The 17963-nt window shown below is 43.3% G+C and overlaps 2 protein-coding genes across 3 annotated transcripts; one reads left to right on the forward strand and one right to left on the reverse strand.

Moving 5' to 3' along the window:
- Positions 1-1175: 1175 nt before the first annotated feature.
- On the forward strand, positions 1176-8114 carry LOC115134226 (zinc finger protein 710). Of its 2 annotated transcripts, none has more exons than XM_029667983.2 (5): positions 1176-1278; positions 3233-4717; positions 5594-5785; positions 5874-6048; positions 6473-8114. In XM_029667983.2, exons 1-5 carry the CDS (start codon positions 1234-1236, stop codon positions 6637-6639), a joined length of 2064 nt encoding a protein of 687 aa, XP_029523843.2. In that variant the 5' UTR covers positions 1176-1233; the 3' UTR covers positions 6640-8114. The 2 variants fall into 2 exon arrangements, with proteins under 2 accessions (XP_029523843.2, XP_029523844.2); XM_029667984.2 differs by having other exon boundaries at positions 6476-8114.
- A 52-nt stretch (positions 8115-8166) lies between these two features.
- On the reverse strand, positions 8167-17729 carry LOC115134227 (isocitrate dehydrogenase (NADP(+)) 2). Its single transcript, XM_065022540.1, has 11 exons — positions 17545-17729; positions 13263-13354; positions 11942-12107; positions 11661-11821; positions 11436-11579; positions 10941-11077; positions 9713-9864; positions 9483-9599; positions 9080-9176; positions 8721-8813; positions 8167-8528 (listed from the first exon to the last, which is right to left on the reverse strand). Exons 1-11 carry the CDS (start codon positions 17657-17659, stop codon positions 8444-8446), a joined length of 1359 nt encoding a protein of 452 aa, XP_064878612.1. The 5' UTR covers positions 17660-17729; the 3' UTR covers positions 8167-8443.
- Between the last annotated feature and the right edge of the window lie 234 nt (positions 17730-17963).

Here is a 17963-nt window from a genome sequence, read left to right on the forward strand (position 1 = left end):
TCCCTCCCCCTTCTCTTTCTTTCACTGCATTTTCTTTCAGCCCTCCCTCTCTCTATCTCTCTTCCCCATCCCCACCCCCTCTCGAACACTCCCCCTCCCTCCTCTATTTTCTTTTCTCTTTCATTCTTTCTTTCTCTTTCTTTTACCACATCCTTTCTTATGCTTTGCTCTCCCTCCCCCAGTCTCTCCTATCCCTTCTTCCTCCTTTTTTGCTGCATTCTGTTCTTCCCTCCCCCTCCCCCATCCCTCTTTCCTCTCTCTCTTTTTCTTTCTGTCTCTCTAACCCCCTTCCTCCCTCCTCTCTGTCTCACTCCCTCTCCCTCTTTCTTCCTTATTCTCTCTCCCCCATGTCTGTCTCACTCCCTCCCTCTCTTTCCTGACTGCTTTTCTCTCCTTTCTCCTCTTTCGTTTGTCACTCATTTTTCTACTGACTGTCAGACATGGTACACTTAAAACTGTCTCACTTTTAATATATTTAATTTAAGAAATAAAGCCAACAAACTACATGTTCTCTAGAAAGTAAATATTTTTGCATATCTCAGTCACTATTTTTGTGACAGTTAGCCACTGACAGACACACCTACACCCATACTGTGTCTGTGTGTGTGTCTGTGCGCGCACACACACAGAGGAGCAACTGATTAGATGTTATAATTGTTTGTGTGTTGGAGTATGCTTGCAAAAGGAAATGCAAAGTATGAGTGTGATAAGAGAAGCTAGGGTTTCTGTGTGCCTTAAAGACAAATGTGTGTTGAAGGGTCATGCTGAATTGTGTGTGGTGAGAAAGAGAGAGAAAATGTGTGTGCTGTATGTATGTGTGTTTGTCGGTGTGTGTGTGTGTATGTGTGTGTGTGTATGTGTGAGTGAGTGAGGGGGGAAAGAGAGAGAGAATGAAAAAGGAGAGGGGGAGAGAGAAAGAGAAGTGAGATGTAGGAAGGAAGGGGTAGGGAGGGAGAGAGAGAAAGAAAGAAAGAAATGGGGTGATTGTGTGTGTGTGTGTGTGTGTGTGTGTGTGTGTGTGTGTGTGTGTGTGTGTGTGTGTGTGTGTGTGTGTGTGTGTGTGTGTGGAGGGGGCAGGGGAGGGGGCAGGGGAGGCGGCAGGGGAGGAGGGGCCGGCACAGTCAGTTCTGATAACAGCAACAGTAGGAGGAGGATGAGTCGTGGGACCGCCCCACTCTCCCACAGATATAAATAGGAGCTGGATTTTTTTACTCCACTCAGTTCTCGTGAAGGATGAGATCCCTGAAACACCTCAAACATCACACCAGGAACAATGTGGTGAGTTGTTAGCCTATCCTCTGAGACCGTGATTACAATACTAGTTCAGATAGTGGGGTTGTTTTAAAGGTGGTTACACTGTGTATGTCTAAGTCAAAGGAGATTACTTTTCTACATAGAGTACTGCAGCAATAACATATTTTACAGATAAGACTAGACTACTAACTATTCTCTGTCTCTCACACATTTGCTAGGCTATTGTTAATAATTTGGTTCTCATTGTTTGACATTTTGTCTTAAACCTTACATACAACTTAAAATGAATAACTATGGATTCTTGCAATTACTATCTTGCCTTTCTGTTTCTCTGTTATTTGTCTTTCATTTCTCCTGCCTTTCATTTTGTCGTGTTTTTCTCCTTCCTTCCCCCTCTCTACCTCCCCTCCTTTCTCTCTTTCTCTCACTCACTCACTCTGTCTCTATCTGTCTCTTTCACTCCCCCCACACCCCTCCCTCTCCTTTTCCTTTCTCTCCCTCTTCCCTTCTCTCTCACATGCTCACTCAATCTCTCCCTTCACCTCCCTCCTCTTCCCTCCCTCCCTTCTCTTTCTTTATCTTTCAGCCCCTCCATCTCATTTCTCTCCCTCCCTCCCTCCCGCCACTCCTCCCCCGCCCACATCTCCCTCTCTCTTCCTCCCTCTCCTTCTTTCTCTCTCACACACAGAGACACACACACAAACACAGAGAGAGAGAGAGAGAGATAGATACACACCTCACTCACTCTGTTCCTCTCTCACAAACACACAGTTTGTCCTTGTCTGACTACTTTAAAAGCAGTAATTATAAATGACGTGGTTATCAGGGCATCCAGGTCTACTCAACTCTTTCCTTCTCTCTCTCTCCATCTCTCTCTCTCTCTCTCTCTCTCTCTTGTGCGCTCTCTCTCTCTCCTTTTTCCCATCTCTCCATCCTCTGTCTCTTTCTTCAGTATTGTATTATGAAAGGTAGCAGCTCATGATGTGTGGTATTGTATGACCTAGACTAAGGTGTAGGCCTATAAAGAGACAGGTTTTTCTCATTCATTTTCCCTTCACTTCACCAGGTTTGTAGGAAACAACTGAAAGTATCGGGGTGTCTAGTGACTTGTCATGTATCATAGAGCTGAGGCTTGGTCATGCCAGCATTCCGCTTTCTTCTAGTTTTACCTTTTCAAACATCTAGAGGGCAAACGCAATCATTTGTAGTGTGTCATGCTGCATTTCAGTTTAAACCACAACATTACTCTTATGTATAAGTCTTGAATATCGAAAGATTTGAGAGTTCTCCTCTCAATCATATTTCTGTCATGGTTATAACTGAGTCTGTCAGGTGTGCAAGGCAGACAGCTAGGCTTGCTCCTCATGAATGGGACTGGTAGATAGCCCCAACCTTCAACCCAGTGATGATGAATCCAGCATGTTCAGCCTGGCCAGGGCCACTCTGGACTCCACAGGAAGCTCTGTGGACAGGCCACGGAAGTCCACTTCCTGGTTGGACCTGCATCCCATTTCTGTTCCTTATTATTTTAAAGGATGTCAAGGAAGGAAGCGGGGCTCAGGCACAGACCGGCCTTATCTCCTCCATCTAATGTGCTCTACTGGATTCAGAGCCAAGAAGCCCGGTGTTGTCAGAATGCGGCTGACTGTCTCTAGCAGGCTAACACTGTCTGGAAAACATTCTTGTAACAGTGGAGTTGTAGGGAAGGAGGGTTGCATAACAAACAAATGTCAGACCACTTCAGGGATCTTAAGGGCTATCCTTAATCATTATTCCCACCACACACACCTACCATTGATTTCTTAGGAATCCATATCACTTAGAGAGATCTGTTGGTCAGTCCTTGTAGTTCAGCAATATGTGTAAGCAATGTGTCTTATGTTATAAAGCAATCTCACAATGCTGAATACATGTCCTTGTGTGATGTGGGCTGCTGCTGTGTGCTGACCTGATCAGTGCTGTGTGTGTGTTCTGTCAGGAGGAGGAGAGTGGCCGTCTGGTGCGGTGCTACCCCAAGGTGATGGAAGGCCAGGTGGATGCAGGAACACAGACAGATCCCGTGGTGGTGCTGTCTCTAGCCCAGGCTGCTGTCCTGGGCCTCATCTCCCAGAATGAGATCTTTGGAGCCACCATCGCCCCCAATGGATTCTACATGGGCGAGCCCAGGGAGTATGGCAGGACCCCTCCTCCTCCAGAGGGCATGGAGTATGAGTACGCTGACCAGCTGATTGGGGCCAACGGGGACTACCTGGCTGAGCCTGTAGGGGAGTCGGAGCCCCACAGGAATGAGAGGAGGCGCCCCGGGCCCAGAGGGAGAACCAGGGGGCCCAGGAATGAAGGAGGAGCACCAGGGGAGCATCACAAAGTCCCCAGCATACAGACTCAGGTCAAAGGGGAGAGGGGAGAGTCTGAAACCCCTCCGTCCTGCATCCATATGGCAAAGAGCCCTAGCAGCCCAGGCAAGATGGAGGAGCCAGCCACTCACAGAGGGCCTCTGAAGGTGGAGCAGAGCTGTGGTAACTGTGCTGTGTGTGTGAAAGAGACGTCCAGTCAGACCAAGACAGACACTCGGCCAGAGGAGAGGAGAGGGAGAGGAGGAGAGGGGCAAGAAGAGGAGTTAGCTGAGGAGGACGGAGTGTTGAACCTCAAGACTGGAGGAGATAGGGGAGACAGTCCCAATCCCATCATGAACCACTACTTTGAGTCCAGCGAGGTGGCCTATGAGTCTGCTGACGTGGCCGTGGGGGACTATGACGAGAGCAGCCAGGGCATGCTGTGGGCTGCAGACGCCGAGGGGATAGCCAGGCGCATGCAGATCGACCGGCTGGACATCAACGTCCAGATAGATGAGTCCTACTGCGTGGATGTGGGAGAAGGCCTGAAGAGATGGAAGTGCCGCATGTGTGAGAAGTCTTATACCTCCAAGTACAACCTGGTCACCCACATCCTGGGCCACAACGGCATCAAGCCCCACGAGTGCCTGCACTGTGGCAAGCTGTTCAAGCAGCCCAGCCACCTCCAGACCCACCTGCTCACCCACCAGGGCACCCGGCCACACAAGTGCACCGTGTGTAAGAAGGCCTTCACCCAGACCAGCCACCTGAAGAGGCACATGCTGCAGCACTCCGACATCAAGCCTTACAGTTGCCGCTTCTGTGGGCGAGGCTTCGCCTACCCCAGTGAGCTCCGGTCCCACGAGAACAAGCATGAGAACGGCCACTGCCACTTGTGTTCCCAGTGTGGTATGGAGTTCCCCACCCACGCCCACCTGAAGCGCCACCAGACCAGCCACCAGGGCCCCACCACTTACCAGTGTACCGAGTGCAACAAGTCCTTTGCCTACCGCAGCCAGCTGCAGAACCACCTCATGAAGCACCAGAACGTAAGGCCCTACGTCTGCCCCGAGTGTGGCATGGAGTTTGTCCAGATCCATCACCTCAAGCAGCATGCCCTCACTCATAAGGTACTAATACCGCAAGCCTTTGCTGACCAGGTACTGAAACTCCACTGACTTTTGATGGTCCATATATTCCACTATGCTCTAGGTCATCAAGTAGTCTGCTTCTAATTAATCACATACCCCTTGATTAATGTGATAAACACTAAGATAAGGGCAGTAGTGTGTTGCTCAATATTCCCATAAATTCAGACTTTAAGAGGCAGAAGCAAATGGGGTTAGGTGAACTCAGAGGTATATATCAAAATATCTAAAGGCTGTTATTCCTATTGCCCCAACCAGTTGCAGTGTAAACATAACCTTCAAAGTGCTTGGTTCATTGTATTTGGCCTGACCTCTTCCTGTATGTGCTTTGTGCTGTGAGGTGTGTCATACCAACTCATACCTTTTTTATGCTCTGATCTCTACCATGATTCATCCTAGACCTAGAGCCTCGCGCTTAGTAATTATGGTGTCACATTAACAAAGTATTTACTCAAATATTGCCTTACAAATACTGTTACGAATAATTACACTTATTTTTAGTGTTCATCAAAATCTAGGCGTATCCAAACATTCATGTTAATGTTTTAATGCACTTTCCAATACTAAACATGCACCTTTCCATATTGTGAGAGCATCACAGGCTCAGAGCCAACACTTGGTGGAGCTAATGTGTATACATCAAGTTGCGGCCATTAAGCAAGGATTTCACGTCTACCGTACAGCAATTACACATCCTGCTCTGACCTATGATTTCTCTGTGTTTGTGTGTGTATGCTTCTCTATAATAACAACCAATATTTATGTTAATTTCAATGTCTCTGTGAAACCATAGCTTGCTGTTCATCAACAAGAAAATGATCTAATTAATTAAATTGCCAAACCTCGTTATTTTCCCAGGGTATGAAAGAATTCAAATGTGAGGTGTGTGCCCGGGAGTTCACCCTCTCTGCTAACCTCAAGAGACACATGCTGATCCACGCCAGCATCAGGCCCTTCCAGTGTCACGTCTGCTTCAAGACCTTCATCCAGAAACAGACCCTCAAAACACACATGATCGTCCACCTGCCTGTCAAACCTTTCAAGTGCAAGGTAAGAGGAGTAGGTCTCAATAGACAGCATGGGTTGAGTTCCACAGTTCCAAGAGGGTTGAGAATATTGTTATTCTATTGTGTTCCAGGTGTGTGGCAAATCTTTCAACAGAATGTACAACCTCCTGGGCCACATGCACCTCCACGCTGGCAGCAAGCCCTTCAAGTGTCCTTACTGCTCCAGCAAGTTCAACCTGAAGGGCAATCTGAGCCGACACATGAAGGTCAAACACGGCGTCCTGGATGCTTCACCAGACGGACGAGGTGACTAACATCAGTACCATCCATCAGTTTGTACCTTATGACGGTTATGCACCTGATGGCAGTTATGATTTGGTCATGAATTAATGCAAAATACCATATAAAAAATAAAAAAAATGGTTTACATAATGTTAATTTCTCAGATACACTTGAAATTTCAATGGGCGTCATGTTGAGTTGTCAGTCAGTCTGTCCTTAATGCCTAATGCACTTTGACTCAGCATGTACTGTAATCTACTGGCCAAGTGTTATGGTGCTTTTCTGCCGCTCTTCTCCCTCTGTGTTTTGTAAATATAGAAGTTCTTGTATTAGACATTCCTGTCTATCAGTGGAGAGTGATAGGGAGGCTGTCCTCTGAGGCTGGGAGTTGCTGTGTGTGTGAGAGAGGACAAGATGGGCTCATGAGTGTGTCTGTGCATTTCCTCAGAAGCCCCCCCTGACATAGAGAACCAGGAGGACTACAATGAAGAGAACCTTGAATTCAGCGAACGAGAGAACCTGGCCAGTATCAACACACCAGACATCGCTAAACTGTCTGAATTGGATTATTATAGCAGCTACACCAAGGGTGCAGGGCGCTACAACACAGCATGAATGATGACAAAAGACCCCATATTGAGTAGAAGTGTAAACTAAAAGGGAGGTAGTGCCACTCGCAGTTTAAAGTGGTGGAATCTGCCCATTCATATGCACTGGAATCTCGGTTTTCTTGCTCTGATATTCATTGGGAGTGAGAGACAGGTCATTTGGGATTGTACATTTCTCATCGGCATCTTGTTTTGTATTGAAACGTGACTTCACCTCTAGGTGCCACAACATTGTGATTGATGTGTTCACGTGAAAAAGGTCATATCTGAAAATCAATCATCTAACCTCCTGGGAGAGTCCTACTCAACATACATCCCCAGGGGTGGCCTAACTCTGTAAGCACACTTTTTAGGGAAACAAATATGCGCTAGTGAAATGCACTTACTCAGACAATCCCCAGCAAGTGTGCGGATAAGTCAGAATACAGCTGAGTATTATTGCTTTTACTAACATGTCTAGAAATGCATACAGGCCTGTCAAGTGTCCTCTGTTCATGTCCCTTACCAAAGCTGATACCGTTCAACAGTTCATGTGAACCAACCATTTTTTTTTTTACTTCCCGGGTTAACATTTTATACTGTGAGTAGTTTCAACTACAGTTCTAGGATTTTAATTTCATTGTTATATTTGCAATGTGCAGAAATAAATCGTTCACCTAGTGTCAGACTCCGCTAATATTGCTCATGCCATCAATTTATAGCCCCATGTGACCAGCTTGATTTGAAGTTCTTGCATTGTCACTTTTGTCCCCAGTCAAATAATTGTATTGATGCAGACCACATCTCATCTTAGTGTGCTAAAAGCAAAATAAATTATATTGCCCCTCCAATGTAGTCACCATTTACCAAATAATCTGACCAATTCTGGGCCATATTGCTAAACACAATAGCAGTCTAGTGACACCCTTTCTCTGCGTTGTAGAGCTTGATTTCATGTTGCCCAATAGACTTTGGGCTTTATCCTCCAAAGTATATTTAAAAAGATGACCATGAAGACACTAGCGCAGTTTCATTTTTCATGATACGTCACAATTTATGCCCCATGCAAGCCTTTATGGGACAGATCTCAAAAGCAAATGCAGCTCCTGCATACGCATGGTGGTTTTGGTTCAGGGCGGAGTCTCAACAGGAACGGTCCTAAAACTTTGGACAGAAATGAAGTGCCCTGGAGTGTGCTATCCATCATGCTGCACACTGGTCTAAAGTGATGAATGACAACTCCCAACATGACAGGGCCACAGACCCAGCTGAAAATTTGGGAAATTCACTATTTTATTCCCTGCTTAATTTTACAGACATCACCTGCATCACCTTAATAAACAAAATGCAAATTTGAGAGAACTATTTAGAGGGGGAAAAAAAATATCTGGAACTTGAATGGCTTTCTGTGTTACACATTGGTGTGGAAATATCCTGTTGCTAGAACTATGTAAAATGTGTGCCAGACAATACTGTAAAATAATAAATTTATTTACCTTTAAACTCAGTGTGCTCCTTTTATCATAGAATATTAAAATGAGGCAGAACACAAGCATAGGATCAAACAAGATGTATTAGCAAATATTCTTGACGTGGCCTTCATGTTGCTTTGAAGGCATAATACAGTATCAGAATATAGTACTTCATTACAAAAATAGAACCCTGGAAATAGGGACAGGAGTGCTAGATGGAACAGATCAACAGTACAATCTGACACACTAAATATTACTTCTTTCTTCAGACAATATGCATGTGGCTATCTGACCGAAGTTAACAATTAGGTACAAAAACAGGACAATGTCACTTTCAGGCTAGCTGCACTCTTCAGTCCTTCACTTGCCCAGGGCTCTGTCCAGGTTATTCTTGATGGCGTCCAGGAAGTCCTCAGTGTTGACGTAGTGTTCATTCAGCTTGCATCTGCAACGAAAGAACACAAGTTACTCAGTCAAGGCCCTGTCCCTGAGAGAGTCATGCACACTTCAATAACAGGTCAAAATCAAATGATTTTCTCCCCCCTGATTAGAATACAAAAACATGACAATGATCCATGCATTAATTAACATGTTAGTCAGATCAATAATTTAGTAAATGCAATAGTAATGAGCTAACTTGGAAAGGCCGTGAATGCAGCCAGCGAGGTCCTTAGTCATAACGCCACTCTCAACGGTCTCCACACACACCCGCTCCAGAGTCAGAGCGAACCTGCAGGTCAAACAGACAAGATTTCAGTAATAGTCACAACAGCTGACCTGTGAATCTAAAACACTGCCATTTGGCCTGGCAAACACTAATGGAATAGGACAGTGGGACTTTTACAGCACAACTGCTTGTTGTATGATAATTAATTCCCTTCATGGTACAGTATATGAAGACTTAAGTTAAGGCCAAATGTGATCATTAAATGATCATATCTAGTGACAATCAGTTAAAAATAATAATTTAAAAGACTAGCTCAATTAATTTCTTACTTGATCAGGTCAGGGTTGCCATCAAGTTTACCCCGGTGCTCAAGCCCTCTGGTCCAAGCAAAGATGCTGGCAATGGGGTTGGTGCTTGTTGGGTTCCCTAAAGGTGGACAAAGGTCACAGTTTAACCATGGAAATCCCGATACTTTACTGATAATGTAAAAGCAGGTACAAAATAGGGCTACAACAATCCCATGGTGATGGATCATTTCTTTCAGCCTATGAAGTCATTTTGGCAGCATATTTCCCACCACAAGACGGCACTGTTCATACACAAATCAACCAGGCAGACATTAAAACAGAGAGACACTAATTTGACTCCTCCCATAACACTGTTGCATGCGCCATGATTTATGCTTCAATATGGACCTAGGGTTGTAACGGAGGCTGTTAGTACTAGACTGACTAACCTTTTGGTGCTCGCGGTAGTGCCTGGTCACTGTGCCATGGGCTGCCTCTGCCTCAATGGTCTTGCCATCGGGACACACCAGCACTGACGTCATCAGACCCAGAGAGCCGAAACCTGTGGAGAACCCATTCAGTATGTCAGTCACCCATAGTCAAACCTGTTACAAGGACTATTTTCATCCAAACTCATTTCATTTGAAGTGAGGTGTACATTTCCTAATCCCTCACCCTGAGCCAGGATGTCAGACTGTACGTCTCCATCGTAGTTCTTGCAGGCCCACACGAAGGCACCATCAGACTTCAGCACCTGGGCAACCATGTCATCAATGAGCCTGTGCTCGTACCAGATCTTCAGCTTGTCAAACTCTGGTTTGTAATTCCTATGGACACAAACAATATGGTAGTGAGTGCAGCAGGGGTGTGAAAGTTTATACGACATTGGGATCAATAACATTTAGAAAAATCCCTAACTGAAAAATAAAAAAAACATTTTTATTATAGTCACAGTGCAGTTATCACAAAACTACCACTAACAGACCCCAATATATATATATATATTTTTTTACAAATACCTTAGGCAACAATGCTGTAACGTTAGGAGATATGAATCTTACGAATTATTTGACACGGATATAAAGTGAAGTGACAGGAGCAAAGTCCTGTATGGCAATATTTTGAGACGTTAAGAGGTGATGAAATGCAAACTTTGTGATGCGGAACTGAGCTACAGTTGCAGTACAGGTGCAGTGCTGAAAGGGACAACCCAACCAGTTCCTGGTAGCAGTGCGACAAGAGACAGCGAGAAAATCACAGCGCGGATTACAGAAATTATTGCAGTTGATATGCAGCCATTGTCAATGGTAGAGGATGTCGACTTCAATACTCTTAACGGCATATCTAAAACAAGACTACAAATGCCATGTCTAAAAACCGTGATGGCCCTGATGGAGAAATTGTACAATGATTGCTCTGCAAATACAAGTAGGATTTTCACTCGTTACCACTGCCAAAGTTAAAACTCTCCATTGTAAAAAGTCTCCCTTTTTGGCCTTAATTTAAAGGCTAGGCATAAGGTTAGCAGTGTAGTTGAGGTTAGGATTAAAATCACGTTAAGAAGAGAAATAGATTGGCTTTATGACTTTGGTACCTAGTGACGACCAGTATGTAGGTAGTCAGGACTGCGGTAGAGTGAAGTGCATTGCCCCCCCAGTGGTCATACACAGAACCATATCTGAATTGTGAATTCGCTTCATTTTATGAAATAACAAGGTTAAAAACTATTTTTTTTAAAGTGCAGTATAAACGTTAAGAGAAATGGTACATTTCTCACAAACCTAGAGTGCAGTGCATTACACAATATAAACTATGCGAGGAACCCCATGAACCAGGAAGAAACAACCAATATTTTACTCCATAACCGGTTAAGGCTAAAGAAGTCATAAAAAGAAATACTAACGCCTGGTAGATTTCCTCAAAGATGTCCTTGAATCTACCATCGTAGGCTTTGAGAATGGTGTTCTTGGTACTCAGGTAGAGGGGCCACTTCTTGCCAATGGCGTACTGAAAGCAGCTGTGCGCAAAGCCTGAAATAGACTGTGGTAGAATAGAAAGAGAACATGGGTCACCCCAAGTGTAGGTCATAAGCAGCAGTACAGAGGTTAACATCCTTCTGGCTATTAACCCCCCGATTAGTCCGCACTTCACACTTCTATTTCCACTAGACAAGTTGAAAGTCTACCACATGACCTCTGATATTGTCAAATCAAACACTCCTCCTCTTGATGGTAAACAAACATGGTAAGGCAGGTTTGCAGCAGGTGAACTCACTCCATGCACTACCACTTGAATCTCATAGGAAAAAAAACCTAGGACAAAATAATGTCAGTATTTATTTATTTATTTTATAAAGAAATAAAGTAATCTTAAGAAGTGAATGACGTGCTGAACTCGCCTCATCTGTGTTGTACATGCCCATTCCACAGCCACCTCCAGGAAACTTGTAGACCTCCCACTCCTGGCCTTTGCTCCCATCAGTAGGGGAGAAGACCATCTTGAACGTGCCTGGCTGGCTGATAACAAAGTCTGTAGCTCTGTACTGTAAAAACAATGGATAGGTTACAATCACATATACTGAAGACAAAAATAATACAATTTCTTTCATTTAGAAGGAACTTACCTGGTCACCAAAGGCATGTCTGCCAATGGTGATGGGCTGTGTCCAACCTGGAACAAGCCTGGGAATGTTCTTGCAGATGATTGGCTCACGGAAGACTGTGCCACCTAGGATGTTCCTGATGGTTCCGTTGGGGCTCTTCCACATCTTCTTCAGTTTGAACTCTGATGGAAAACCAGTTCTCATATAACAGCAATATGGCAACATATAAACCATCAACCGTAGGTTTCCATGAGTGAAAAATAAATAAATTGGAGAAGGGATGCTAAATGCTATTCAAATACCTTCTACTCTTTGTTCATCGGGAGTGATTGTGGCACATTTAACAGCGACATGGTACTTCTGGGTGGCGATGGCAGAGTCGATGGTGACCTGGTCATCAGTCTGATCACGGTATGGCAGACCCAGGTCGTAGTACTTCAGCTCCACATCCACGTTGGAGAGGATAAGCTGGAGGAGTAGAACACATTGACAGAGGAATCAGAACTCAAACTATGTCCAGCTGCAGGCTGTCACAGACAAAGAAAGTTGACCTTCCGTATAAACAGAAAGGAAGAAGCAAAGCGAAAGGATATACAGCGCCCATAATCTGTCCAGGTGAGAGTCCGAGGTTTGTGAAAAAGTGCTGAATTATGTGAGGCATATCTGATAAAATATAAGTTTTGTAATGTTTAGGCTGTTACAAATGTACGGATCCAAGTGGATGCACGTTGCATTCCGGCAACTGAGAAAAACAACTTAGTTGTGCCAGTCACGCATATCTGGCCTCATTGCTAGAATGGTCCCATCGGACATGGAAGAAATTTATTTCCATTGTTGGAGCAGTCACTTGACCATCTTGTCAATATAATAGATCTTTGGTATAATCTATTCAGAGGACAAGAGGATTCCAGACATTGTCTCAACAGTGAGCTATGATTGATGGTATGGATGTGCTTTAATCAATGTCCACAACACAGTCCAAGCACATAAGGATCAAAATAACAGTAAGATTGTCAATTCAATACTGACATGAAATCTTTAAAAAACACAATGAATGCCATTTAGATACCACTCATTGTTTTTTATTTATTTAACTAGGCAAGTCAGTTAAGAACAAATTCTTACTTACAATGAGTGCCTACCAAAAGGCATCCTGCGGGGGCTTGGATAAAAATACAAAATATAGGACAAAAACACACATCACGACAAGAGACACCGCAACACTACATAAAGAGAGACCTAAGACAACATAGCATGGAAGCAACATAAAAACACAGCATGGTAGATATAAGAATTGTATCCTCGTTCATGTGGTGTGATCCCATATTGTTTTACGTGGAACAATACGCATTAAACATGTTTAGTCAGAAAACGGGTCATGTTTTTCTTCCATTAATATTTATGTTCAGACTAATCCAACACACCATCTGCTATCTCCAGGAGGCGAGCAGCCAATGCAAGAGAGAAACCTTACAACAACAACAAAAAACACAGCATACAGGCAATCTCCCAGCACTCAGACACATAAACACTCTAGACTAGTCAGAGAGCAATCCTCCCCCGAGTCTGACAGACACCACCGTGTCATCCCTCTACCCTCCTCCAATGGTCCCAGTTCAGCACCTTCTCTTTGATGAACTCCCAGATGATCCTGGTCATCTCATCTCCGTCCATTTCCACCACAGGCTGGGACACCTTGATACGTTTGTCCCCATCTGTCCAAAATAGAAGAGCGCATTAATGGAAACTGGCAGCCTTTGTCCCAATCTTGACCTACACCTAGTAGTGATGAGCACCAATGTTGGCCTAGTTTAAATACAAAAACTGCACAGCAACCAGTCGGTCATTCTAGCTCATTACCATACACACACAAAATGTATTATTATAATATATATTTTATATGATAACGTCATTTGACTGCAACATGCCCACCCAAAAACCAATGACAACCAATATTACAATATGCACTGGAATATTTTCTTTGAAAGTCTGAATATTCTAAAAGTCTCAGAAAAGATTTCATGAACAGACTCACGCTGCTTGGGAGGGTTCTAGAAACAGTTGGTTCTCAATTAGGAGAGTTGTGAGATCAAAGTTACCTCATCCTACAAGACACTGCACTGTCATTTGCACTTCATGGTTTCATATCTCCATGAACAGTTAGATATTCAGCTCTCTTAATGCCCATAACTAAAGAATGTTGACAGCAAGACATTTCTATTTTCCTTCATCTGTAGCTGCAATGCATCATGCCCTCTGATTCACCCAGACAAGTAGTCCAATTATCTATTAGAAAACAAGGCTCTGCTCCCACACGACTCTGCCTTTTAAAAAGGCCCTGGCAGAAGGCAGGCCCTCCTCGCCCACTCTTCCAGATAGACCATGTAGTGGAAAGGGGGAGGTGCAGGGAATCAAGTGACTTTCTGATGTTCCTGCCAAGTCTGTTTCTACTGCTCCCCAGGACATCCAAGAAGTGTAAAGAAACAAAATGGCGGTATTCAGTAGAATGATCAAATAAGACCGCCACATGGACCTATGCTGTACGACAACCTTTATATTAAGTATACACAACATGTGACCTTTAGTGCAACTATGCACCTCTCAAAACAGCCTACCGGTACTCCAGGAGCTTTGTTGGACATTCACAAACCCTCTCAACAAGGAGTAAAATAAGGCCCATAACTTCGCTTACTCATCTCTGCCGCAAGTCTTCATTTAGGTCTCCATTCCTTGGCCATGACCCAATAAAGATGTTCGACAGTAGTCGGATACAGTAAAAGGGAGATTGGGTTATCTAGTTTACTGCATGCAATCAAAGGAAGACTCATTCAGTCATACAGGACTTAATCCTTTGAGAGTCAATAGTTGACTTTGGTTGACGTGCCATCACAACTGGCAATAATTAGACCATCCTTCACTTTTGAATACTGTAGAGAACATTTAGCAGAAATCAGATGTATTTTGAGCAAAAATGTTGCCAGGTGTAAAAAGCTTACGGACACTGGGGTGAACTCTGAATGAAAGATTCATCACCCCCCCTCCAAACATTTGTAAAAAAAAAAAGAAGCTAAATCTGCAATACTCTTGTAATGTAAGATGTGCAAGGAAAAGTTGAGAACATGATCCGCAATGACAACTTGCCAGAGAAGAAGCAGGTGAGATGAAATTGTTTACCCAGAATGTGTACTCGTGCAGGAGCGATGACTACTATACTGAACAAAAATATAAAAAAGAAATTGTAAAGTGTTGGTCATGTTTCATGAGCTGAATAAAAGATCCAATATTTTCCATAGGCAAAAAAAGCTTCTCATTTTGCACACAAATTTCTTTACATCCCTGTTAGTGACCATTTCTCCTTCGCCAAGATAATCCATCCACATGACAGGTGTGGCATATCAAGAAGCGGATTAAACAGCTTAATCATTACACAGGTCCTGGGTCAATAAAAGGCCACTAAAATGTGTAGTTGTCACGTCTCAAGTTGAGGGAGTGTGCAATTGGAACGCTGACTGCAGGAATGGCCACCAGAGCTGTTGAAAGATGTTCATTTCTCTACCATAAGCCACCTCCGTTTTAGATAATTTGACAGTATGTCCACCAGCCTCACAACCGTAGACAACGTAGACCTCCACATCCAGTTTTTAAGCTTTCACAAAACATGTTTATACATTAGTCATTAACGTATGCAAAATATCAGTAGGAGGCCAACAGGGACACATGAGCAAACAGTCACTTGCAACTGGAGGGCTTATCTGAAAGATAGCTTGTCTTGTGTGATACAGGCCTTTCATATCCATATGACATACACCTATTCGAGTAGTCAAGGACAATGCAAACCAAAATATCTACATGCGCTTAACTCTTGAAGGTCAGATCATGCTATGCTATGCAGGCTATGCTTATTCTGCTAACTAAAATCTCAGTCAGTCAAGTGTGTTTAAGGTTATTTTTTTAAACATACATAAGGTCTAGGCTACATTTCAGGTCAGCCATTTAAAACAGAACTTGGCTACTCTTCAAGAAGCATGAGATGAGCAAATTAAAGTAGTAATTTGTTTCTGCATACGCATTGAACGAAGTGTGTTTGTGTATGGTACAAACAGACGACCAAAATATTTGTTGGTTATAATGTGGATTTATATATATATATAAAATACGTTCAATGCGTATGCAGAAACAAATTACTACTTTAATTTGCTCATCTCATGCTTCTTGAAGAGTAGCCAAGTTCTGTTTTAAGTATGTTATACCAAATAAAATGACAAAAGTAGACCACTAAATTTACCATACCCATTCATGCCTGTATTTAAAAATTATTCCACTCAGCAAAATTTAAAGCTCCAGCTACACACAATAAAATGCTCCTGGCAGACAAAGTCCATCTTGTGACTGTAATAATAAAAACTGAACAGATTGCCAATACCTTTATGAACATGTCAATTGAATCAAAGCAATACAAACTCAGACGAATTATGTTTTTGGTTAAGAAAAGGTCAAATGTCACACCAAAACCATCCACCATAGTTTGAAAGTTTCCATCCATGATCATTGTAATACTTTAACATAAGCGTTGCCTGTGATTGCTTTAAATCAGACAGATCTTTTTACATCTGTCCTTACAACCACAGCAAGGGTATGACTGGATGGATAGTGGGTTGTTTTAACAGGACCAAGGCCTTTAATCTATCCAGAGCCCCTTCGTTGGAGTCAATCCTCACAAAACCCCATTCTAGACAAACATCACTGGCAGCAAGCTAGGTCTCTTCTTCCAACACATAAATATCAGGATTAGGATTCAGAGACAACGGAGTGTAAAGCCTACATGTGTGCAGATTAGAAGGGGGAACAAGCTACCCTTCAACTGACCTGCTACTTTATACCGTGCTTCAAAGTCAAAGAATAGAAGTGGCAGGGCATTACAGCTAGCTACTAACAAAATAATACTATCTTAAATACCATCCATATTTTGGACTTTCTATATTTGAGAGTAAATCTGGAAGGTTATAGGGCATCTGTAAAGTTATTAGGGAGGTCAAGATAAAAAATGTTTTTATCAGTGCCCGTCAAACACATTTCTTGATAGACTCCAAAGTTGCGACATGGTTCAGTTATGCTGCTGGTTGGACGTAACACTTGGCAACCATTTCTCTGTTGCAGAGCCCTGTCCCACAATAGGTTAACCTTGGTAAAGGTTTCTTAGCCCCAAAAAAGTGGCTAGAGCCAAACAATGGAGGTGTAAACATTGACAGTTATTAAAAATAATTGTATTAATGTATATTATACCGTATTTCATACTGACACTATACATTTTTCCCACACCTAAACTAAATTAATTCACAAACGTTGCTCGCATGGTAAATGGTAATGGTCAGATTTGATATTTCAATATTAATATGCTAATATCGAGAACTTCATTTAGCCTAATTCGTTGTGATGCACTCTACTTTAGGCCAAAGGTGAAATGCATTTTTAATTTTATAGACAACAAAGCGACAGACAAATATCCCTCGACCCTCTTCCCCTCTTTACCGGTTTCTAGGTCAGGCAGATGACTCGCCTTGTAAACAAGTCAATTTTATGCACTGACAGCTAACGTTAGCCATTAACCGAGCAAATGTTGTACTATGTGCATTCGTGGAATAAATTGGCTAATTGAAGAATGTTTCATATTAGTAGTAACAGTTACTTACCCATCAACCAAAATAAACAAACATCTAAAACTGGCCAAATGGGGCGCAAGAGACAGCTACCATAGCGAGCTAAAGTAACGGCGAGAAAGCTACACTGGACAGGCTAATGTTACTTTGCCGGGCTTTGCGGTGTGCCTTATAAAAGTACTTTCTGTATGATTCTGTAAAATATCATGTAACTATGACAAATGGCCACTATTTGGCTCAAAACTCACAATTCCTCTGTTGCAAACTCTGGGAGGTTGCAGCTGGCGCGAGCACAGCGGGGTTTTTGGAGAGAGTGGTCGCCGACCTAGAGAGAGAGCGGAGGACCTTCAAGTATCCAGCCATGATTTGCCCAAATTACTTGCAGCTAATAACCGTGAAACTCCGAGCAAAGAAGGGCCGAAATGAACCCCCGCTCACTGCAATATAGTCAGCACCTCCCCACCCACGCTTGTGACGTTACGTCACACAGTCAAAGACAATAGAGGAGGGAGGGACTTCTAACTAACCGTCCCAATCCGCATTGGGTATTTATGATTTTCATTCTGCGCCAACCCAATCTGAGAGGAGAGGTATAGTCTGGGAGACTGGGTTGTCTGCACAGCCATCCGTTCTGCTGTCTAGACTCTAGACAAGAGACAGTTATTAG

The sequence above is a fragment of the Oncorhynchus nerka genome, linkage group LG9a (genome assembly GCF_034236695.1).
Source record: "Oncorhynchus nerka isolate Pitt River linkage group LG9a, Oner_Uvic_2.0, whole genome shotgun sequence".
Taxonomy (NCBI): Eukaryota; Metazoa; Chordata; class Actinopteri; order Salmoniformes; family Salmonidae; genus Oncorhynchus; species Oncorhynchus nerka.